Consider the following 24370-nt stretch of genomic DNA (forward strand, 5'->3'; position numbering starts at 1 on the left):
CACTGCTTTCAAACTGGATAGCTGGAGAACAGCAGCTGCTGGCTAGGTGCCCAGCTCTAAAAGCAGGGCTGCCACCAGCAGCAGTGCAGAAGTAAGAGTGGCATAGTGTGGTATTGCCACCCTCATTTCTGCATTGCTACTGGCAGAAGCGCAGAAGTAAGAGTGACAATACCGTAGCATTCCATGCTCACTTCTGCTGATGGTGCAGCTTCTGCAGCTGAGCTTCCAGCCAGCAGCCATGGAGCTTCATCTAAGAGTTCACAATTATGACGAAGTATGGGATAGAGGTAGAAAACATAAATTAGCTTTTAAAATAAATATCAAAAAAGAAAAGGAGTACTTGTGGCACCTTAGAGACTAACAAATTTATCTGAGCATAAGCTTTTGTGAGCTACAGCTCACTTCATCGGATGCATTCAGTGGAAAATACAGTGTGAGACTTTATACATGAGAACATGAAACAATGGGTATTACCATACACACTGTAACCAGAGTGATCACTTAAGGTGAGCTATTACCAGCAGGAGAGCTGGGGGCGGGGGGAGGGGAGAGAGGCAGAGAACCTTTTGTAGTGATAATCAAGGTGGGCCATTTCCACCAGTTGATAAGAACATCTGAGGAACTGTGGGGGCGGGGGGGGATAAACATGAGGAAATAGTTTTACTTTGTGTAATGACCCATTCACTCCCAGTCTCTATTCAAGCCTAAGTTAATCATATCCAGTTTGCAAATTAATTCCAATTTAGCAGTGTCTCGTTGGAGTCTGTTTCTGAAGTTTTTTTGTTGAAGTATTGCCACTTTTAGGTCTGTAATCGAGTGACCAGAGAGATTGAATTGTTCTCCAACTGGTTTTTGAATGTTATAATTCTTGACGTCTGATTTGTGTCCATTTATTCTTTTACGTAGAGACTGTCCAGTTTGACCAATGTACATGGCAGGGGGGCATTGCTGGCATATGATGGCATATATCACATTGGTAGATGTGCAGGTGAATGAGCCTCTGATATTGTGGCTGATATGATTGGGCCCTATGATGGTGTCCCCTGAATAGATATGTGGACACAGTTGGCAACGGGCTTCGTTGCAAGGATAGGTTCCTGGGTTAGTGGTTCTGTTGTGTGGTGTGTGGTTGCTGGTGAGTATTTGCTTCATGTGGGGGGGCTGTCTGTAAGCAAGGACTGACCTGTCACTCAAGATCTGTGAGAGTGATGGGTCGTCCTTCAGGATCCTGGATGATGCGTTGGAGAGGTTTTTGTTGGGGGCTGAAGGTGATGGCTAGTGGCGTTCTGTTACTTTCTTTGTTGGGCCTGTCCTGTAGCAGGTGACTTCTGGGTACTCTTCTGGCTCTGTCAATCTGTTTCTTCACTTCAGCAGGTGGCTATTGTAGTTTAATAATGCTTGATAGAGATCTTGTAGGTGTTTGTCTCTGTCTGAGGGGTTGGAGCAAATGCGGTTATATCGTAGAGCTTGGCCATAGACAATGGATCGTGTGGTGTGGTCTGGATGAAAGCTGGAGGCATGTAGGTAGGAATAGCGGTCAGTAGGTTTCCGGTATAGGGTGGTGGATGGTGTTTATGTGACCATTGCTTATTAGCACCATAGTGTCGGGGAAGTGGATCTCTTGTGTGAACTGGTCCAGGCTGAGGTTGATGGTGGGATGGAAATTGTTGAAATCGTGGTGAAATTCCTCAAGGGCTTCTTTTCCATGGGGTCCAGATGATGATCTCACCAATGTAGCTCAAGTAGAGTAGGGGCATTAGGGGACGAGAGCTGAGGAAGTGTTGTTCTAAGTCAGCCATAAAAATGTTGGCATACTGTGGGGCCATGCGGGTACTCACTGCAGTGCCGCTGATTTGAAGGTATACATTGTCCCCAAATGTGAAAGTTATGGGTGAGGACAAAGTCACAAAGTTCAGCCACCAGGTTTGCCATGACATTATCGGGGATACTGTTCCTGATGCCTTGTAGTCCATCTTTGTGTGGAATGTTGGTGTAGAGGGCTTCTACATCCATAGTGGCCAGGATGGTGTTTTTAGGAAGATCACCAATGGATTGTAATTTCCTCAGGAAGTCAGTGGTGTCTCAAAGATAGCTGGGAGTGCTGGTAGTTTAGGGCCTGAGGAGGGAGCAGGATTGAGATTTTCAAAGTAGACTAGGAGATTTAGCCATGTCTTCCACTAATTTTAATGGAAGAGTTGTCTAAATCCCCTAGATTGTTTTGAAAATCTCAACCTGTGAATTATCTTGTATGGTGGTCATTTAAAGCTTCTTGAAACAGGAGTTTGTGTAGAACTTTTTCAGATGTAAGGATTTGTTTGGTTTGGACTACACTAAAAAAAGTTAAGAATATTAAAGCAAAGTCAAACACTCAAAAGTTAAGATGTATCATTATTAAGGTTTCCTCTGGAACCTTAATTTCGTCTCCGATGAATATGCATTATGATATTGTCTTTAACTATGTGATCACAAACTATTTTTTTCCACACCATCCCTGTCTGGAAAATTTCAGCCCAAATGCATAAAGTTTTTGACAACGTTAGGAATAACTGAAAACAGGGTTTTATAATGGGAAATGTTCAGCAACTCTAGTAACAGTGCTAGCAGCCTTGCCTATTATGGTGTAGCCATAGCTATACCATAGTTCAGGTTGCATTACAGGTTTCATCTCACAGGAGTGTCTCAAATTTCTTGCAAATGGGGTCCATAAAAAGGTAAAACAGTCTACAGTCTGTGCTTTGCTTTACATGTTTCTTCTTCATGTGCCTATTTAGAAAATATCAGTTACTCATAGGTAATGTTTGTTTATAGAGCATTAAGGGGTAATGACTAGCAGCCACTGTGGATTTACCAAGAACAAGTCATGCCAAACCAGCTTGATTTCCTTCTTTGATAGGTAATTGATTTGGTGGGTAGGGGTAATGTCGTGGGCATAATATACCTGGACTTCAGCAAGGCTTTTGACACAGTCCCACATGACATTCTGATAAGTAAGCTGGAGAAGTGCGGGCTTTGCAGAACTACCATTAAGTGGGTACATAATTGATTAAACAACTGGGAATAAAGAGTAACTATTAATGGAATGATGTAGAATTGGAGAGAGATCTCAAGCGGGGCTCCACAGGGATCTGTTCTGGGTCTGGTGTTGAACATCTTTATTAATGACCTGGATGTAGGGGTAGAGAGTATACTGATCAAGTTTCAAGCTCCCCCCCCCCCCCCCAAGCTCCTACTGGGAAGTGGGGTCTGGGGCTTGCCCTGCTCTGGTGCTCCAGCCGGGGTGCTGGGTCGGGGGCTGCACCATGTGGCTCGGCCCCTCGATCCCAGCACGGAGCACCCTCCTGCACCCCAAACCTCTCATCCCCAGCCCGACCCCAGAGTCCACCCCCCAGCCAGAACCTGTACCCCTTCCTGCCCCAGCCCAGATCCCCCTCCCACCCTCCGAACCTCTTGATCCCAGCCTAGAGCACCCTCCTACACCCCAAACTCCTTATCCCCAGCCCCACCCCAGAACCCGCACCCCCAACCAGAGCTCTTACCCCTCCAACAACCAACCCCAATTTTGTGAGCATTTATGGCCCCATTTCTATTCCCCAATGTGGCCCTCAGGCCAAAAAGTGTGCCCACCCCTGCTCTAGTGACTGGTCCAAAAATGTCCATCAGTTACCTCTACCCGCTTCTGCTACAAAAGTGTGAAGTGGAGATCTGGGGGTTCAGGGTTCAAATTCTGTTGCTGATCTCTCCAGAATGTTATAACTGCATGCGTTTCACACAGTGAGAAGAATCTTATAAACATTTTTAATATAAAAACTATGGTAATCACTAAATTATTTTGGCTAAACTATGTTGTTACAGGAGTTTCACCTTTGTCATTTGTATCACATTTGGGTTTCAGGTGTTGAATATTGAGGCATGCTTCACGCAGGGATGGGAGACCAAGAGGGGGAAGGAGCAGAGTAGGTAGATGTGGTGCTGAAGTTCAGGCATACAGCCTTCTGACATAGCTATATCTGACCACATCCAATTTCTAAGTCCATGAGACGCTGCAGCATGTTATAGGAAGTGAGCAAACTTTTAAATACAGCAGGTTGCTCTTGGTATGTGTAGTTCAGTAACTTTTAAACAGGATGTGATGGGGTATGTAGACCCCATCCCTGGGTTGGTAAGGAGCAGGGCTTCTACTATGTGTATTCCTATCTACATTCCTGGGGAAGATGTACGATAGGATGTGCAACCCTCATCCTGGGGTGGTAGGGTAAGTTTTAACCCTTTTGTCCTAGGAAAGGCCATGCTGATTACAGAGGCATTTAAGAAGGGGCAGACATAGCAGGAAGTAAGGGGAGCAGATCTTTCTTAAGCTTTATGCAATGTAATGAGAGTACAGTTGAGATGTAATATATGTTCAAATTATGTAGTATAATGAGAGTGCCTCAAGCTTTATGTAACGTAATGAGAGTTCCAGCCCTGGAACTGGAACTCTTCTTGATAGCAAGATACGCTATTTGAGAGCTCCTCACGGCTACTCTCTGCGCTGGACCTAACAATGACAACAGTGCTGACACCCAGACCAGCTCCACTAACATCAGTGCCGGAACCATGCCCACTGGAACTGCAGTTTGTGGAGAGCTTTCTCCTGCTCCTGCACTGGGGCTCAGTACCAAGTCTCAGCTCCCCGGTCAAGGTGGGGGAGGAAGAGTGGCCCAGTAAGAACTGGCAATAGGTGGGTCTCCCACAGTCTGGCAAGCACTGGTACAAGCTACCATTATGGCAATACTGGCTTTGAGCCCACCATCCCACAGATTCTGGAGTGGCGCTCCTTTCTAGATTTTGGCAAAAAGGAGGAAAAGTGTGGTCACCAATGGCGTTGTTGGCTGGAACACCCTCACCAGAACCAGGAGGAAACCTCCTGAAGATGCAGCAGAGGTAGTTAGGAAGACATTGCAACATTTCCTGCCTAAAGAATCCTGTTTGTCCTCAGATGAAGCAATCACTGTGGCCTGACACCTGACTGTTGATAACTTCTGGACTTTCCAGGGGCTGTTGTCAAGGAGGGTGAACGTATTGTGATCCAAGAAAACACCCATAAATTGTTAGACACCTTCAGTTCCTCTGCGCCCACAAGAATTGCTCTCCCAATCAGTGATTTATTTTATACCAAACAAAGTTTATGGCACACCCTGGCCTTGCTCCCCTTGACCTCCATGCATGTGGAAAAGTACTACTGGGTCCCATCCAAGGCCTTCAAGTACATTTTATACACATCCACAATTGAGGACTTGGTCTTTGAAGGTGTGGACTTATTTATCACATTAATGGATGAGGCACTACATTCTCTGAGAAATTCTAGAGTGACAGTCAGATCCTTGGGCATGTATATACCAGCACTATACCGTAAGCTTTTCCAGTGCCACCTCAGAGACAGAGAATGCCATCTTTCTCTCTGTCAGCAGCCTCAGTATTCATGCAGAAATTGACCCTGCTATTCACATAGGAGCCTGCCACCATCTCTTCCGTCATGCACTAACCTCCCTATGAAGAGCAGCAGGTTTGACAAGACAATCAGGAGCTACACCAAAACCACCTTGGAGCTGACCTCCAGAAACCAGCTTGCCCCTTTTCATCAGGCATGGATGCACACTGCAGCTGACAAATGGGTATTGAGCATTGTTGTCCATGGCTATGCCATTCTGTTAGATTCCATGCCCCCTACTTGACCCTCTTTCCCCATCCCTATTCAGGGACCCTCCTCATGAGTCTTTTGCAAATGGAAGTGGCCTCATTACTTCATTAGGAGCTGTAGAACAGGTTTCAAGGTGTACAGGGTTAGAGGTTTGCACTCCTGATACTTAGTCATTCTGAAGAAGAAAAGGATTCTTTGTCCTCTCCTTGACCTAAGAAAACTAAACAAATACATATGCCACCTCAGATTCAGGATGGCAATACTTTCCTCCATTATTCCATTCCTTCAAGCTCAGGACTGGTTTGTGGCTCTCAACTTATAGAACACATACTTCTACATCGCCACCCACCCAATCCCCAGGAAGTACTCAGCATTCATAGTGGGGCCAAACCATTATCAGTAAAAGATACCACCCTTCAGACGCTCCATGGTACTGAAAGTTTTTATAAAATGCCTACCCATAGGGGCAGCCCACCTAAGGAACCAGGGTGTGTACTGCTACCCGTGTCTGAATGATTGGCTGATGGGAGGAAGATCACATTAGGAAGCTTTGATAGACTTCAGCTGTGCCCTTCTCATGTTCGCCTGGCTGGAGCTCCAGGGATGAGAGACTATTTCTCTTAGTTCACCATCATAGACAATAGAGTTCATAGGTGCCAGGAAAAATTCCACCACAGGAAGGGGATACTTTTACCTTAAAATTCCTTACTCTCTGGTTGTTACCAAACACTGTGACTTCACACCCACTGATGACAGTATGGACCTGCCTTATGTTGTTAAGCCATATGTCCATATGTGATGCTGCTTGCCACACTTTGCCTGAGACCTGAGGTGTGGCTCAGGTTGATTTACTCCCCCGTGAAGTATCACTGTGCAGTAGTAGTTTCATCCTTCCTCATGCAAAATTCCTTCTCGCATGGTTTTGGAATTCCATTTGAATCAGTCAGCTTTCTTGTGTCTTCTCAAGGCCACATTCCATGCAGACAGAGAAGAAACTCCACACTTTGGCCATATTCAGGGTTCTTCAATACTGTACTGACAGGACCAAATCTTTCAGACCATCCCCATGTCTGTTTGAGTGCTGGCCAGTCCAAAGGTCAAGCAATTTAATCCCAAAGACTTTCTAAATGGGATAATACATTGTATCTCTGTGCTACCAGCTACCTGGTGTACCTCTCCCACTGTTAAAGCTCACTCCACCAGAGCTCAAGCAGCATCCCGATAATACTTCTGCAATGTGCAGTATCTGAAATCTGCAAAGTTACTATGTGAAGCAGTCCAGTCATGATTGTTAAGCATTATATACAGAACCTGGCTGCCAGGTCAGATGCCAGGTTTGGGAGACCTTCATTCTATCATCAACTAATGCAGCTGATACTCCTCATGCTCTGCATCCTCAAGCACAGTGGTTCCCAAACTTTAACAATCCGCAAACCTCTTACACAAAAATATCAAATCTCGCGTATCCCCTCCTAAAAATGAATATTTCAAGGGATTTTCTCCCTTACTTGAGCATAAATTATAGAAGCAGTGATTTTGGAAATAATTTAATTTTTTTTGACACACACTTATTACACACTATTTATTACATTATTAATTTTATTACATTATGAAAACGGCAGCACGCTTCCAAGATTTCACTTTTGTAGCTCATATCACTTTGATTAAGCCTCCTACATGTTCCATCAAGGAGTACCAGATGTGAAACAGCATAAAGGTATTCAAGAACCCAACTCAAATAAATAAAGAATTCCTCCCACAAGCATTTGGGTCTTGAGTAGTCCAGGCAAACAACGCACGACTACAACATAGCTTAAATGTGTTCTGACAGGAAGTCATGATCATGGGGGTCGGACTGCCGACTCCCACGCCTGGGGTTCCTAGGACAGTTCTGTCCGCCATTATAGAATTTTTTTCTGAGAACCCCCTGATACATTTCACGAACCCCCAGAGGTTCACAAACCCCAGTTTGGGAACCACTGCTTAAGAGGATACTGTTGGCCAGTCACTTAAGGTCGTATACACACTGACACATACTCAAAGAGAACATCCTACAGTAACTGTGATTGTTAGAGATGTTTAGTCAGTGTGGATTCCAAGGCCCTCACTCCATTCCCACTTCCGGAGTCCTCAGCTAACATGGGCTTTGAATTTTGAGGGAGGGTCTACCTACATAAACAGGATCCATATCTCAAAGAACCACCTTACTGTAAGATAAGTAAGTGTTCTTTTCTATGCTTTTAAGGCTTTGTGTTGATGAAGTGGATCCTGATGCAACGTTACCTGTAATTAAACATAGCTTTTTGTTAATAAATAAATGGTTGGTCTTCTTTCTTGATAGAAATGTTTGTGTACAGGAAATGTAATCCAGGTTGACTATGAAGAAACCATTTATGTATATCACAAGGAGAGAAATGGAAAGGCATTATGTAGTCCCTATGTCTTATGTATGGTATTTTTCCCCTCAGTTCTTTTCCAGTTTACACTGGCAAAAACAGCGTACAGTTCCACTTAGAATTGTGGTTTTCATGCAACTTTTGGCAGATAGGCAGTCACCTTTGGATTCAGGTCATTTTAGCTCTTGGAAATGAGCTGTCTTTCGCATTGTAATGCAGTCAAGGTTGTCATGGAGTAGTTCTTGAAGGAAATATAGGGCTGCATGAGAAGAAAAAGCCTTAGATGTACTGTCAATATTTTTATGTCAAGACAAAAAACATTTATTTGGATGAGACTGGGTTTTTGGACCACAGTTGGATATGATTTTCTTGTAGGTGACACAGAATTCAAGTACTTGAACCAGTTAATTTTCACCTGATGCCAATATTTGCTATCAGTGTAAACAAATCCCTTTAGTGCTGACTGTTACCTGTTCAGAAAAACAAGTGCTTTTAACATTGTGAAGCCTTAATAGGTTAGGAGTGGAGAGATGAAGATATTGCAAGTACAGATAATCCAAATGGATTAATTTGAAATTGTGTGGAAATAATTTCCCATACCAGAAATAAACTCGCATCAGGATTCCCTGGAGGGCAACATGAAACATGAATGTTAAATGAAAAAAAGACATCTTCTCAGAAAACTGTAGATGCAGTTTGGAAGTTACACTAGTTCATATACTGAGCTGTTACTTAGATTATTTTTTTATTATGGTACACATAAGGCACTAAGTCAGGAAGGACAGGAATACTCTCCTCTGTAAATACTGTGCTGGGTTTTCTGCTGTAATAGTAGAGCTGGCTTCAGGTACTTTTTAAAAAAAAAACACCTCAGGCTAGAGCAAAATGTTTTTTAAAAAACTGTAGTAATAAACACATTTTCAGACCCCAGAAAAACATTTGACTCTTATAGAACCAATGCTGCTGCCTTCTTGTGTAAACATTCCATCTTGTATCTGTCAGTTGCATTCTTTAAACAAAACAGTGTTCAGTTTGCATCAGATATTCAGCAAATATCCTGTTGTGCTGCCTCAACATAACCAGCCAGTTTTTTTTATATTTCTGGCTAGTTTTTTGTTTAATTTTATGACTTTTTTTTTAAATATCAAAATATAAAAGTGAATGTATCTCATTGAAATTTTCCTTTTCACTGTTTTTGCAGAATCTAGATATGAAATTACACTTTAAAAAGTAAGAGTAAGGAATGAAAACATTTGTCCACTGTATGCTTTCAAAGTGGGCTTTCTGTGCTATCTTCTCCTGTCCTACACACTTTATTCCAGGGTTTTAGGTGCTGATACACTGTCTAAACAATTGCCCTGTTCTTTTAAGGTCGTGGTAAATCTCTTCAAAGGCATCTGTTTTTCTATATCATTGTACAAAATCCTCTTTTAGAGAAACAGTATATTTATCACAAGATATTGTACTCCAAATTTGTACATACACTTCACTGGTTATTTTCAAATAGAGATTGTAACTGCTTAAAGCTTTTCGCTTTTTTTTTTATGTCCTTTAAAATGATCAGGACGTAAAACAGATGTTCAGTGCCTTTTGAGTTTTTAGGAGAAGTAAGTAAATCTGGCTTGTTCAGTTATTTTGCAGAATTGAAATCCATAAAAATGCCTAATTAATAAAATTAAATAAATTAATTCCACCCCATCCCTATTTTCCCCATACATTTTATGCATGCACCAGAGTGCATACTTGATGTATGCAATGTTTCAGAGTAGCAGCCGTGTTAGTCTGTATTCGCAAAAAGAAAAGGAGTACTTGCAGCACCTTAGAGACTAACAAATTTATTAGAGCATAATCTTTCGTGCTGTAGCTCACGAAAGCTTATGCTCTAATAAATTTGTTAGTCTCTAAGGTGCCACAATTACTCCTTTTCTTTTTGATGTATGCAATGATTGCCTTCTAAATGGAGCTCCCCCGTTCCCCCTCCCCCCGGCCACAATTTCTTACACTATAGTCACCCAAAACTTTCCTCAATCTGCTAATATTTCTTTATTCTAAAAAGCGTTAAGCCCATTTTCCCGCAAAATTGTAGTTGCATCAGTGCTACCAGTAATGTAAGCCAGTGGTAGAGCCAGGTGCATGTATTTGCATCAAGTCAACTAACCCTGCTCAGTCACACACTTTTTGAGTCATTGAAAGTCTCCTCTCCCTCCCCCCCCTTTGGCTTGTACCCTTCTTGTTTATACTTTTTAGGTCCCTTTGTTTAGGTGTGAACATCCTTGATTACCACTTTAGACCGGAAGTCATCGCCTATCAGTATATGGACAACCATATTTTCTCAATCACAACACAATTGAGTAAGCTTTTACTCTGAATTCTTTTTATGTTTTTTATAATTTTTTTTAACTAATGTATGTATAATTTTAATTGAGTTCTGGACCCTCAGTATGTTTTTGACATGGACCAGTTCAAAAGATGTTTGCTCACATTAAAGAGTGAATATACAATAAAACAGCATCTAAGTGTCTGGTACTGCCTTCCATAACATGCACATGTATTTCTTCCCTATTGAATAAGGTCTGTTAACATTTACATAGCTTTTATTGTCTAAGTTAGCCTCTTTCCCCAGGGCCCTAGGCAATCTGTTTTCCCTTGCTTAATTGATAGTTTAGAGAATAGCATACCCACACAGTCTAATACCCCTTTGCTATTTTTATATTTCATATCAAATGTTTTTTCTCTTGGATGATACCTAGTCTGTCACATTTCAAAAACTCAGTTGGATATCCAACTGGTAAACAATACATTGTAACTTTTGAGACATGTCTAAGGAATTATATTTTACTCTTTGTACTTTTAGCCACAGAGTGTATCTTCTTATGATGCAAAGAAGGCTTTTTTGGGTATGTGTGGGGTTTTTTTTTGTTTTTGTTTTTTTTTTTAAATGGTGGTATTGGGAGTCTGTGTCTAGGTATGACTGCCATATAAAAGTCAAAATCAAAACAATTCCTTATATGCCTCAAAATAGGAAATATCTGAGGATATTTGGGAAAACACGGAACACTTTTTTTTATAAATAGGTCAGTCATCTCATTTATAATGGAACACAATTTGAGGTATACCAAGCAATTCCTAAGATCATTTCATATTGAATATATAATTTTATATTTCTACTTAAATGGGAGCTATAGTGAACATCCACATATTATATAATATTTATTAATCTTTTATAAACTCAATTTAACCTAAGAACAAGTACAGAGTAAACGGTGAAAGCTGTGAGACAGGTCTTTCAGGACATTCCCTTGGTTTGAGGAAAGATGTGAATTAAAACCAACTCCTACATAGATTATTTTATCCCTGATAGAGAACTTAGAAAAATGGAGACTACAGAGTAAAACTAGGTATTTAGTGCACCATATTTACGTGGACACACTGACTATATCTAGCTTTAAAAATAAAAGTTACGCGTGGTTTAAGATAGTACTTCGAATCCTATTGCTAAATTTTGTAGTTTTACAATGACACTTTCCTATTTTAAAAATTCTAATCACTTCTATTGTTATGTGAGACCCACACATACAAAAGAAGAAATGCACTGACTATATAGAGTAGTCAGTGAAAATTACTAGATATGAAGCGTTGCCAAATGTACAAAGCAAACTGACTTTTTTCACTAGTCACTTTATAAAGTAATCTTAGGTGTTACTTTTAACAGTAAGTTTTAAGAAAAATTAATGTACTTGTCTGTGTCCCTTGAAAGTGACAGTTCTGAGCTCCGGCTGCAAATTTAGAGTTTAAGATAAATGTGTTAGACATAATTAGCAAAAATTTACATTCAGTCCAAGGAATTTACATTTGATCTGAGATGACAAGCTAAAATGTGGCAAGTAAATTTCAGTGCAACTTGAGGACCAAATTTTTATCTTCATACTGTCAGTATGGTGATAAGCTTCTGATGTTTTTTCTCTCCTGTTTTTCGTTTCCAGTGTTCTTTTTAGGTGAGTTTTTGAATTCTTTGAGTCTTTTCCCCTTTTCCCAACAGTGTGTGTTTATTGTCTCAGAGAATCTCAAATTTGTGAGCCTATTCAAAGCTTATTGAATACATGTGTTTAGTGTTAAGTCTCATCATATGTAAAACTTTATTTTTGCATTCCAGTTGAACTTTCATCCATTTCAAATAAATCTGTTCTGGGAATACATAAAATAATTTGTTGCAGTTTTCATTTGCTATATTGTGTTATGGAGCTTGTTTTGTTTTGCTAGAAAGAAAAAAAAATAGGTAACTCCATGTGTTCGCTGTCCTACTTTCCTGTGCCATTTTGTAATTTGAAAGTTGAGCTACATTCACTTCTAATCTTCACTCACAGGTCCAACATTGCCTCGACAGAATTCACAACTCCCCCCACAAGTGCAAAATGGCCCATCACAAGAAGAGTTGGAAATCCAGAGAAGGTAAGATTTTTTTTTAGCGAATAAGGGTACATTAATGGCGTATTTACCTGGTTTTGATACTCAGCTATGGAGAGAGATACCAATAGATCTTAATTTTACATTGTAATAGCAATGACCTAGATTTATTGTGCATTAACTGTACCATGTAAATTTAATATTGAAATGTAAAATGTGTGTTCCTTGAAATAATTTACCTGAACATATTTCAACAAATTTTACAATCCTCTGAATCGAAATATATTATTATTAGTTATTTGACTTGGTTCTTTTGTCTTAACTCCCAAATGGTGCCCCATTGCTTTCTTTCTTGTGAAGTTTCTTTCATAGGGGAAAAGACTGGGCCCATCTTGTATTTCCTTTCTCCTGTCTGTTCGCCCCATGGGAGAATCCTCATCTGTGCTTCTCAAGTAGTCCTGGGAAACTGTCTGTCTTCAGCTGGGGTAGTTTCTTTAGTTGAGCCTACTTAACAAACACAGTCCCACCCCTTGCAGACTCTTACTTCTAAGTCTGTGCAAACATAGCAATGTCTTCCCTCCAATCGGTCTCTTGCACCAGTAATTACTGTAACAAGATTTCCTGGCTCCTACCTCAGAGCCTGAGCCTTCAAGGACTGTCTTCTTGTCCATTTAGTTTTCGGAACAATTTCTTTCACCAGTACCTCCTGTGGCAGTCCATTGGGAGCACCAGCCCAGGCATTTAGCTTCCTGGAGTACTTTGCAGTCCCCTTTCTGGATTCCTGCTGCCCTCTTCTCTTAGGGTCAGCTAATTAAGTTCCACCGCTTTCCTCGAGTGCAGGTGGTGGTCTGATTAGGTAGCCATGCCAGCTCCAGGCATTCTGATCCAGGGAATTGTTATCCCTTTTTCCTTCACACACTGTTACATTCTTTAAAGGCTCTATATTCCCAATATCAGTTAGAAGACATTTTAGAAAAATGAATGCTCAGTGTCTCCTAATGCTCAATTGGTTCATTATAGTTCACTGATGTACCCAGTACTTATGTTGCAGTACAATTTCAACCATTCATAAAAATAAGAGCCTATTCTTAAATCTAACTTTTTTAGTATTTACAGCCATTTAAATTTTTTATTTACACAAAGTAAATAGTTTTCTAATTAGTATATTCTGCTGGTAACTTTAGTCTTACAAACTTTTTAATTGAAGCTCACATTTTGATAAATTCACTTTTTAAAATAGTACCACAATAACCCAGCAGCTTAAATGGCATCAGAGAACTTCCAGGCACGTTTGCTGAAGATATCATGAAGAGCAAATCTGTTAAAGGAGGCATAGAACAGAAATGTAATAATGTTGACAAAGGGAAATATATTAGCTATGTCAGAAATTCCACCTTCAAGGGCTTATCTATATTATGATGTTTTTATTTCATTTTCCCCACCAGTGAAGCTACATAGGTGTGAAAAACAAGCGACTTGTGGTGGTACAGCTTACTCTTTCCAAATCCATTTCTTACACTGTTGCAGCTATACCTGTGTGAAAACCTAGTGCAGATAAATATTTGGTCAGGGATCCACCAGTCTGGACAACATAGACCTTCCTGGCATTGGCCAGTCACTAAGGTAGTGATTACCAGTAGGAATATTGGGAGAATTCAGTACCACAACTTTCAACCAGACTGATTTATTCTCCAATCCAAGTCTCTGTTTTTAAATACTGTACCTTCATTCTTAAACTTTAGATATCTCTGCCTATTAACATTCTCTGTCGGTCAGTAAAGAGTGACAGGGAGAGCACTTTCTCCATAGAAAGAAGTAAAGGATTAAAATGCAATGGGGACTGAATAGCCCCCTTTCTGGTTGTGATCCCTCTCAGGCAGGGGTAGACCGCAGTCCAAATTTGGAGTGCAAGATGCTTTTGAGGGGACTGCAAGGGCAGAGGAGATGTGTGGGCGAGGCATGTGGGCTCACTTGTTTTCTTTCCCTCCCAGGGGAAATATTGACAACAGGGTACAATATTTTGTAACTTTTCCAGTTCGGGATATGCCTTGTATAACTTTTTTCTTAAACCAAAATAGTGTTTTTCAGTGGAATTTAGGAAACAAGTTAAATGTTAAATCTTCAATATCAAGTAATTAGTAATGAAATACCAATTTAAAAACACGGATTTGATTCTAGTTTTGTTTTTTTGCATGCATCTTATGTATGAAGTAGTGAACAGAAACAGATAGTTCTAGTTAAAAAACTAGAAGAGGAGTTCAATTCTGTTTATTGTACTCTTCTTGTTTGTGTCTAACTTATTTCCATTTTCAAGTTTGATGCATTGTGGACCTTTTTTTTGTTTTTAAAGAACTTTCAGTAAAGCCACCAGTGTATAAGTAAACACACACTATCTGCAGCAAAAAGGGCTGGAAAAGCATTGCATTTTGGTCACTTTTCCACAGAAGTATCTTTAGCTTGGGTTCAGGGATTCAGCTGTACCCAAAGAAATCATGAAACCAAAGGTACTAGACCTGAGTGGCACTGCGATCGTTTGTGCTGGGTTCCAATTCCACTCACTCAAATTTGGCGTAGCTGCCCCTCAATCATGATAGAGGGCAGCCGGGCCAAACCCGAGTAGTGCTGTGTACCCGTGTGCCAGGTTGCAATGCCAGCAGGCTCACTCTCCAGCCCTTTCCCTCCACACTGAGCTCAGATGAGGGTGCTGCTGTGGGTGGTCAGTGTCCCCTCAACTCAAAATTTATGTCCAAAAAGAGTTCACTTATTGAATCGGAAGACTACACCTACGCTTACTTTTTCAATTATTTCAAGATAGTTTTGAAAACTCATAATTTTGTGAAATATTTGACTAGAATGTGAAATTCTAAATCCTTCTCCAGTTTTTCTTTAGTAAATACATTATTTAAACTGAATATAATTGTTAACTTTAAACTTGAGGTGTACAGATGTTTGTGTTAACGTCTTTTAAATTCCCACAGACTTTCTTGTCATAATAAAAAGCCACTAAAATATTCAGGAAAAGTCTTTTGTATAATTGAGGGAACAATGAACGTTTAAGAAAGGTGTTCTATGTCAGTAGTTCTCGAACTTTGGTACTGGTGACCCCCTTCACATAGCAAGCCTTTGAGTGCAACCCCTCATGTAAATTAAAATAAAAACACTTTTTTAAAAAATACTTAACACCATTATAAATGCTGGATGCAAAGCGGGGTTTGGGGTGGAGGCTGACAGCTCACGACCCCCCATGTAATAACCTCGCAAACCCCTGACGGGTCCCAACCCCCAGTTTGAGAACCCCTGTTCTACGTGCATTTTGAATGTATCAGGATATGTACACTACAGTGCTTGTAGTGTAGATACTTGCTACACTGACGGAAGGGGTTTTTCTGCCACGTTAGTAAATCCACCTCCTCAAGAGAACTTAGCAGTTTCTTTACCAGGACTTAGGTTGACTTAACTACATCTCTCAGGGGTGCGACTTCTTACAGCCCTGAGTGACATAGCTAGGTTGACCTAAACTTTTAGGCGTAGACCAGACTTACAAATGTCCAGCACTTCCAGCCTCTCTAAAACCTCCCTCCCAATCTGCAGGGCCACCATTTGGATGGACAGTTTACCAAAGGTTTTCTATGACAAAGATGGTCATTAAAGAGCACATGGTAAATTTGCAGAAGAATAAAGGGGCTAGTCCCAGAGGCATCCTAGTTGGATAATGAAACTTTGCATACTTAAATTCACCCTAGAGTTTGTGTTTTAATCTGCTATAGTATAATTAAATGGTCTTCAACTGCTGTGTAATACTGCTATGAGCTATTGCTGCTCCTTACCCCAGAGATAGTTGAATTTCACTGTGGGTTAATTATATCTATTTGAGATAGAGGCAGAGGTGAAAGTAAGCCAGCACCGCATACTGGTAAGAAAGTGGCCACTGGTACAGGCCAGTACACAGCTGATGTTAGAGCGCTGCCTTTAAATCACTGCTGGAGCCCGGGTCACATGGTCGGGCAGCACTGCAGGGCTCGCTGGGGGAGGCTGGCCCCAGCCCCGACCCTTCTGCCTGAGGCCGCCTCTTCTTCCCCCCCCCACCCCCCCTTTGCCCAGGACCCCAGTCATCCTGTGTACGTAAGTCCTTTAAGTTACTTTCAACCATGGATAGGAAAAATGGCATATTCAAGAATTTTCAACCAAGAGCTATATAAATGTCTCAGATGGACTTCCCATCTACAAATAACAAGAGAAGGTTTCTTTCTCAAATCTTTAATCAAAAAAATATATAACCAGATTTATTAATCATAGGTGTACTACTTAATACCTGTTGTTCACTTCAGTTAGGAGTATTAAGATTCCTTTTTGTGCTTTTATAATACATTGGGCTACAACAACCAACATTTTACCTACTGAATTCCATAGCAGAACTAGTGAAGATAACATCTCTAGTCGGGCAGCTGTTCAGCCTTTCTTTGCAATGATTTGAAAGGACAGAATTAGCAGATACATTATAGTGCTCAAGAATTGAGGCTGCTAAACACCTGGCAAGATTGGGCCATTAGTGACTGAGATTAAAACTGTTCAAGGTGAAAGAACATATTTCAGTAATGTGAAACATTTGGATGAGCTACAAAATAAAATGTATTAAAGAATTTTAATTACATATGTATACTGAATGTTTTCTCTTTGGTGATTAATAGATTTATAATCTCATCCTCTTAAGGCTCAAATGCTTTTAAATTCTTTTACTTTAAACTGTGTACTTGATACTGCTGACCTAATGGATCTATACCAAAATTATTTATTGCACATTTAATGATGTAATAATCTATAAAGTCACTAGCACCAAACATGCAATCCAAAACATTTTACATGAGTCATTTTTATAAGGCTGTAGTTACACATCATGCAGTCAAATCAATATTTAAATACTTTGTCTGGCCATTTGACATCTTACTCTTCCAATTTGCTAGTGCTATCTTCATTTTATTTACTGAAGTTTTTCTAAAACATTAGCACATAAGTTAGATTGTGCCCCCTGACATTAGGCAGAATGACTAAGCAAAACTGAAGGCCAAGTGTTCAATTATTCTTAACAGTGTTCATTTATATGGGATCAATGATAGGCCTCAAAGCATAATAAAGGAAATATAGTGCAGCAGTTTTTCCAACATATTATAGCCAATTTTTTTGATAAAAACAGATTATCAAATATGAATCCCCCCCCCACACACACATTTTGTCATGGGGGAGTGGTAGTCAGTATAGGGAGGGATTAACACAATAGAGGAAGTTTGAAAGAAATGTAAACGTTTGAGTAAATTTGATTGGTTTTGGTTATTCAATATTCAATGAATTTTCTCAAATGGGTGTCTGTATTTGTTAAAATGACTTAAGAACAAATAAGCATTAAAACTTCTGTTTTAATACAGAACATTAGTTCATATCATGCCTTCACATGCTAGTCATGTGTTTATTGTACCTCCTAGTCTAGCTGTGATCAATAATATATTGTGAGGCCTCTGAGTCAGACACTGGGAGTAATATCTTCTATCATGTCAGAGAACTCATTGAGTTAAGGTCTATAAATAGCTTGGAAGTCATCACCTCTGCATACAAGTATTTATAAAGAGGACAAGAACCACATAAGAAGAAAATAATTGTATAGCTTGTAGGTTCGATGAAAGTGTATAGGCCTCCCATTGTCCTTCAAAGAAATAATGGACCACAGATTGACCGGCTCCTGTTGTGAGTACTCAAGAGTCTGATTAGTTTTCAGAAGAAACAGCATGTATGTTAGATGTTTTCTTAAGTGTTAAATGTCTTAAAGTTCTGTTATAGCTTTTGTTTGTTACTTTCATGAGGTTAAGTTACTGACAGAAGTAAAGGCAGAACACAGAAGTCTAATTACACTGCTGTACAGAGTAGTGTGTATACAGAGAATGGTTTTGATTTATGCCACTGCTAATATTTTGGGAGTTTTTAGTTCATGGTGCTAGATTGACTCATGTAATGAGAAGGTGATCATTTTTATTTCAGGTGGATTGGAAGATTTAGAAAGGGATATATTTTATTTTAAACTTAAAGCTTAACAGTATTGTTGAAAGCTCTTTAATTCAACCCTAATTATAACTGACCTCGTTCTATAACTGAAAAGATTTGAATGGCATTAAGATGTTATAGAAATTATTTAGCATGGTTTTCAAATTTTGACGTGGTCAGCAGAATGCTATAAAACATTGCGATTTCTGTGCTGCGTATCTTACTCAAATAGCACGAAGCTCCCACTCCAGTTGCGGGAAGGGTAGAGGGTATGGAGATATTAAAAGCCACATTTGTACCTTCCTAATGCAGGGCTGCTGTGGGGCCAAAATTGCATAACTTAGGGAGCCAAAGTTGAGATGCTTATGGTTAGCTGCATCACCCAGAACCACTACAGAGGCATCTGCAGTGGCCCTGCCCCATCACACCCCTTATGCCAAGGCTTGTGGAGATGGCTCATAAGACAGCCTGTTACTAGTTACATCTGTGGCTTTTCCTGATTCTCTGTGCTGCATAGCGGAAGGGGGAGTACTTATGTGGGTAATAAGAGGGCAAAAAAAAAAGAGGGAAGAGCGTGTAGGAAAGGAAAATGGGTAAGAGATGATGCACCTAAATTTTCTCCTAATGAGTTGAAGAACTCCTCCTTCCATTTGTTTATAGAAAAGGTCTTTCCTTTCATAGTAGAGCTTTTTTCAAGGAGGTCATTCCTATCATGTCTGGCTTTCTAAGACCTTGTCTACATTAGAAAGTTATACTGGCAAACCTTCCTAGTGTAGATGCAATTTATTTTGACAAAAGGACTTTTTTTGCTGGTATAACTTCCATCTACACTAGGGCTTTGGCTGGCAAAGCTATGTCAGTTACGGCTGTGTTTTTTTTCCACACCCTTAACCAACATAGCTGTGCTGGCAAAATGTCTTAAGTGTAGACAAAATATAATGAATAGTAGCCTAAAATATAATTTAATAACTGTCTTCATTTAGGTCTAGTAAGTGCAGTTTGATCAGATATGTGATAGAGATGTCAGGTAACGTGGGCGTGTTTAATAGACTGCAAAACATTATTTTAGTTGAATAGTGTCTTCCCTTCTTTAGAAGTGGAATAGGAAGGTGGTGGAGAGAACTGAATTACCCCTTCAAGATTAGGCAGTCTTGTCTTGACTGCACTTGCAACTTTTTTAATGTATAGTAGACCCTCAGAGTTACGAACACCTCAGGAATTGAGGTTGTTTGTAACTCTGAAATGTTCATAACTGTGAACAAAAGTGTTATGGTTCTTTCAAATATTTACAACGAACATTGACTTAATACAGCTTTGAAACTTTTCTATGCAAAAGAAAAATGCTACTTTAACTGTCTTAATTTAAACAAAACAAGCACAGAAACAATTTCTTTATCTAGTCAAATCTTTTTTAAACTTTTAGTAGTTTACAATTAACACAGTACTGAACTGTATTTCCCCCCCGCCCCCCCCCCCCCCCCACACACCTTTGCTGCTACCTGATTGAATGCTTCCGGTTCCAAATGAGGTGTGTAGTTAACTGGTCAGTTCATAACTCTGGTATTCGTAACTATATGGTTTTACTATATAATAGTAGCTTCAGTTGCTGAAGTTAACAAAAAGTACATTGCTATTTGAAGAGCAGATTTAAGAATTTATGTATTTTAGCTTTCGTTATTTTCAATAATGTTTCTTGTTTGCAATCTTATTCTTACTGCCATCTCTTTAAATAGGGTTTCATGATTTTTAAATAAACAAAGTAGCTAGTTTGTAATCTGATGATGGTTATCTTTATTTTGTTTCTCTTTACATTTTCCTATGCCCTTTTATGGAACTGGTTCTGTCATTCCTCACCACACATGCTATAGAAGTTGGGTTGCCAACTGTCTGATCGCACAAATCCAAACACCCTTGCCCCGCCCCCCCTTCTCCACCTCTTGCCGAGGCCATGCCCTTGCTCTGCCCCTTCTCCAAGGCCCCCCCCTTCACTCCATCTCTGCCCCCTCCGTTGCTCACTCTTCCCCCACCCTCACTCACTTTCACCGGGCTGTGGCAAAGAGTTGGGGTGTACCCTCTGGGCTGGGGGTTGGGGGCTCTGAGCTGGGGCAGGGTGTTGGGTTGTGGGAGGGAGCTTGGGTGCGGGAGGGGGCTCAGGGCAGAGTTGGGGGTGCAGGAGAAGGTGTAGGCTCCAGCTGGGGAGTGATTTACCTTGGGCAGCTCCCTGAAGTGGCGGCATGTCTCTGTGGCTCCTAGGTTCAGGGGCTGCCAGGCAGTTCCACGTGCTGCCCTTGCTTGCTGGCACTTCCCCCACAGCTCCCACTGGCTGCGGTTCCTGGCTAATGGGAGCTGCGGAGTCAGTGCTTGGGATGGGCGCAGCGCGCAGAGACCCACTGTGCCTAGGAGCCTGACCACTCTGGCCGCTTCAAGGAGCCGCACGGAGCCATGATGGGTAAGGAGCCTGCCTTAGCCCTGCTGCAGCGCCTACTGGGAGATTGAGGCCAATTCCGGGAGACTCCCAGCTGATCCAGGAGCATTGGCAACCCTATATAGAAGTCTCATCTGGTAGTGATTTGTCCTGGATAAGATTGTTATGATGTTGGATTATTTTAAATTAGATCGGTTCTTTATCATTTGAAATTTCACTTGTGGAGGTTTTCTGTAATCTGATTTCTGCAAGGCAGAATGTTACAGAACCTGTTCCTGTTCCTGTTGAAGAGATCGATCAAGTTATCACAATCCAAGAAACCCAGAAGAAGCACATTTCTAGTGCACCCATCACTATGGTATATGGGCACCAAATTGAAAGCTGCGCAGTTGAGCTGCTCTTTTTTTTAAAAAAGACATTTTAAGGAAAAATCATGGAACAAATATGTCAATTTGAGGATTTAGTGTGTTTAATACAGTCGGATTGACAATGGAATTGTTACATATAATGCTAACTTATTACAAAGGTAAATTTGTTAAACAGCTATTGAACACGTTTTTTTATATTTAATCTCCTATGTTGAAATATTGTCATAACAGACTACACATTGAGGCAGTACTACCTGCGGAATTGAGGCAAGAGTGCAGGGGGAGCCCTTAAAGCACAGACACTCTGGGACCCAGCTCTCTTCCCTGTCTGTGCAACATAGTCCTTTAAATGGATAAACCAATTAAAAATTAAGGGCCAGATTCATCAGTACTCTTTGGCTGATTTCTGCTGCTTTGGTGTATTGCAGAATCTGTGTGGTGTGTTTTTTAATTTAAGGTTGATACTACATATCTTCAAATATGACATGGTAGCATTCTCTCTGGGATTTTTGTCTGATATTGCTGTACGAAATTTTAAATCATTTTTAAATTTGTCTGATAAACAACTTAAGGAGGAGTTAAGGTTGAGTGTCTTAATAGCATTTTCTCTATTAACATGTTTGGATTTATTCTAAGTGTAACCTTAAACTCTGAATTTCCTGAGTTTATAATGCTTGATTGGGGGAATTATTGCAACAGCCGGCAATGCATTTCATCCTTAAGTTACTCAACCTTCATCTTAATTTATGTTTTCCTCTGGGAATATAATATAATTTTTTTAGGGATCTGCAATGGTGCATGCAAGGAATAATCTGGAAAAGCAATAACCATTGGGGTGGTGTAAGGAGTGCAAATCTGAGCGTCCCCCTTTATTTTTTCTCTGAGTCTTGGATGTCCTTCGTTTCCATATAAGCCAATAGGCATTGGGGCCATCTCTGTGTCCCTGATTCTCTTCATACTATTATAGTTTTGTTTGTGATTATTATTATTATTTTTACTGTTAGACCTTTGTCTATTCCCAAAAGGAACCTTGCACTGTTTCGACTTCCTGACTGGTTTATCCCAGGTACTTCTTGTTCATAGAATCATAGAACTGGAAGGGCGCACAAGAGCTCATCTAGTCCAGTCCCTTGCACTCAGGACTAAGTATTATCTAGACCATCCATGACAGGTGTTTGTGCAACCTGGTCTTAAAAATCCCCAATGATGGAGATCTAGAACAGAACACCTGACTCTGTATCGTGTGAGCTATTGTTAAGACTGACAGATATCAGGCTTCAAGTGTTGTGCATTGTTTAATTCAAATGTCTGCAGTAGACCTGCCCACTAAATGCTTTATTTACTTCAGTGAGATCATTCCTTGAGGCATTTTTCTGTCTGTGCAAGCTTCAGTTCTTGGGCCCAAAGTGTTAGAGAGCAGTGCTTGAAGCTGTTTTGTTGTCTGCAGAAGGTTTTAAAACAAGTGGGTGACAGAAATAATCCGTAATGGGTATCATTCATTTCACCTCCCTTCCTCCCCACAACACCCTTCCCCGTCCCTCTTCAGGGACTCTTTTCACAAGCGTTTATTGCGACAAGAGATGCATCACTTCCTCCATGTAGGACTCTTAGAACCCATACCTCAGCAAGTACAAGGAAAAGGCTTTTACTCTCCTTACTTCCTAATACCCAAGAAAAAGGGGATTGGAGACCCATACTGGACCTTGGAGCACTCAAGTTCGTCAATTGTCAAAAATGCAGGATGGTCACTCTAGCAGCAATTATTTCAACTTTGGAACAGGGAGACTGGCTCTTGGTCCTGGATCTTCAGGATGCTCTTTTCCATATTTCTAGGATGACCAGACATCCTGTTTTTAAATGGACAGTCCCGTGTTTAAGCCCTCCTGCAAGTGTCCCTACTTTTTCTTTAAAATGAGCAAATTGTCCTGTATTTTCTGTCTCCCCCGCAATCAGTACTGTCAGGTCGTGCTGCTGGCCAAATCCCTGCTCTCCAGCTGCTTGCCCACCAGCAGTGGGGGGCGGTGTGTGTGCAAGGCTGGTGGCAGGGCAAAGCTGTAGCACATGGGGACCAGCCGCTCCACCTGCTGATCAGTCAGCACAGCCCCCGCTGCGTGCTGGCTGTTGGCCAGGAGGACCAGACACCACCTCTTGTCCCATTTCCAGCCGGCACTGGCTGCGAGCTGCGGTGGCTGGTGAGTGTGGGCAGGTGCCGGGGGGGCCAGTTATGTGTCACCTCTACTACCTACCCATCTGTCCTTTACGTGGTCCCCCTCTTGCTGTCCTCTTCCTGCTTTGCCCCTTCACCCACACACCCTCTGCCCCCAGCCCTGCTGCTGCTCCATATCCCTCCCTCCGGCGGGGTGTGTCCTGATCCCAGCACTGTGCAGAGAACCAGTCCCCGGTTTGAGCACTCAGCTCACCAGCATCCTGGCTTGCAGGTTCCTTCCTTCCCCCACTGCCTCTGGCTGGACCAGCCCTCCGGGAAAGCCCAAGAAATTCTGGCCCAAGGCGCTGACCAGGAGGAGCCCTCCATATGCCAAAGCCCTGCACAGTGTTGGCACGGGGAAGCCTCTCCGCCCCTCAGCTAAACTCTGGAGTGGTGGAGGGGAAGCAATTTCCAGCCTGTTTACGCTCTGACCCTGCAGCCTCCACAGCAAGCCCCCAGGCAGGGACTTAGCACCCTCTTTGCCTGCCCCCTCCTGCCTCCCTACCCTGAGTCCTGCCCCCAGGGAACGTGGAGCTGCTCTGTCTCTTAGGCACCCTCCTCTGCTGAGCCACCTCTCTGGCTGGGTTCGCTGAAGCCCCTGCAATCAGGTTCTCTGGGCCCTGGTGCACAATGCATCCTTAGGGCTTAACCCCTTCCTGCCTTTGCTATAGATGGGGTACAGGAGGCCACTGGGTTATGTTGGTGGCCAGCAGCAGTCTGGAGGTCTTAGCTGCTTTTCGACACCGTGTGGGCGGGAAGGGACAAGCTGCTTCCAGCCACAGGAGAGTGTGCGGGGGAGTGGGAGAGATGAGCTCTGCAAAGACATGGGCCAGGTCATTCCTTCCCCCCAGACTCCCTGTGGCT

The 24370-nt window shown here is 41.5% G+C and overlaps 1 protein-coding gene across 23 annotated transcripts in view; it reads left to right on the plus strand.

The window, feature by feature from the left end:
* Nucleotides 1–24370, plus strand: part of ENAH (ENAH actin regulator) — a 145627-nt gene that overhangs the window by 78468 nt on the left and 42789 nt on the right. For 11 of the 23 annotated variants that reach the window (XM_038394810.2, XM_038394813.2, XM_038394814.2 and 8 more), the window contains exon 4: nt 12438–12522. In XM_038394810.2, the coding sequence (XP_038250738.1) occupies nt 12438–12522 (85 nt within the window). Of the gene's footprint in view, nt 1–10334; nt 10425–12056; nt 12069–12437; nt 12523–24370 lie in introns of all 23 variants that reach the window. The other 12 variants (XM_043511680.1, XM_043511681.1, XM_043511691.1 and 9 more) reach the window with 3 other exon arrangements.

Source organism: Dermochelys coriacea, chromosome 3, assembly GCF_009764565.3.
Source record: "Dermochelys coriacea isolate rDerCor1 chromosome 3, rDerCor1.pri.v4, whole genome shotgun sequence".
NCBI lineage: Eukaryota > Metazoa > Chordata > Testudines > Dermochelyidae > Dermochelys > Dermochelys coriacea.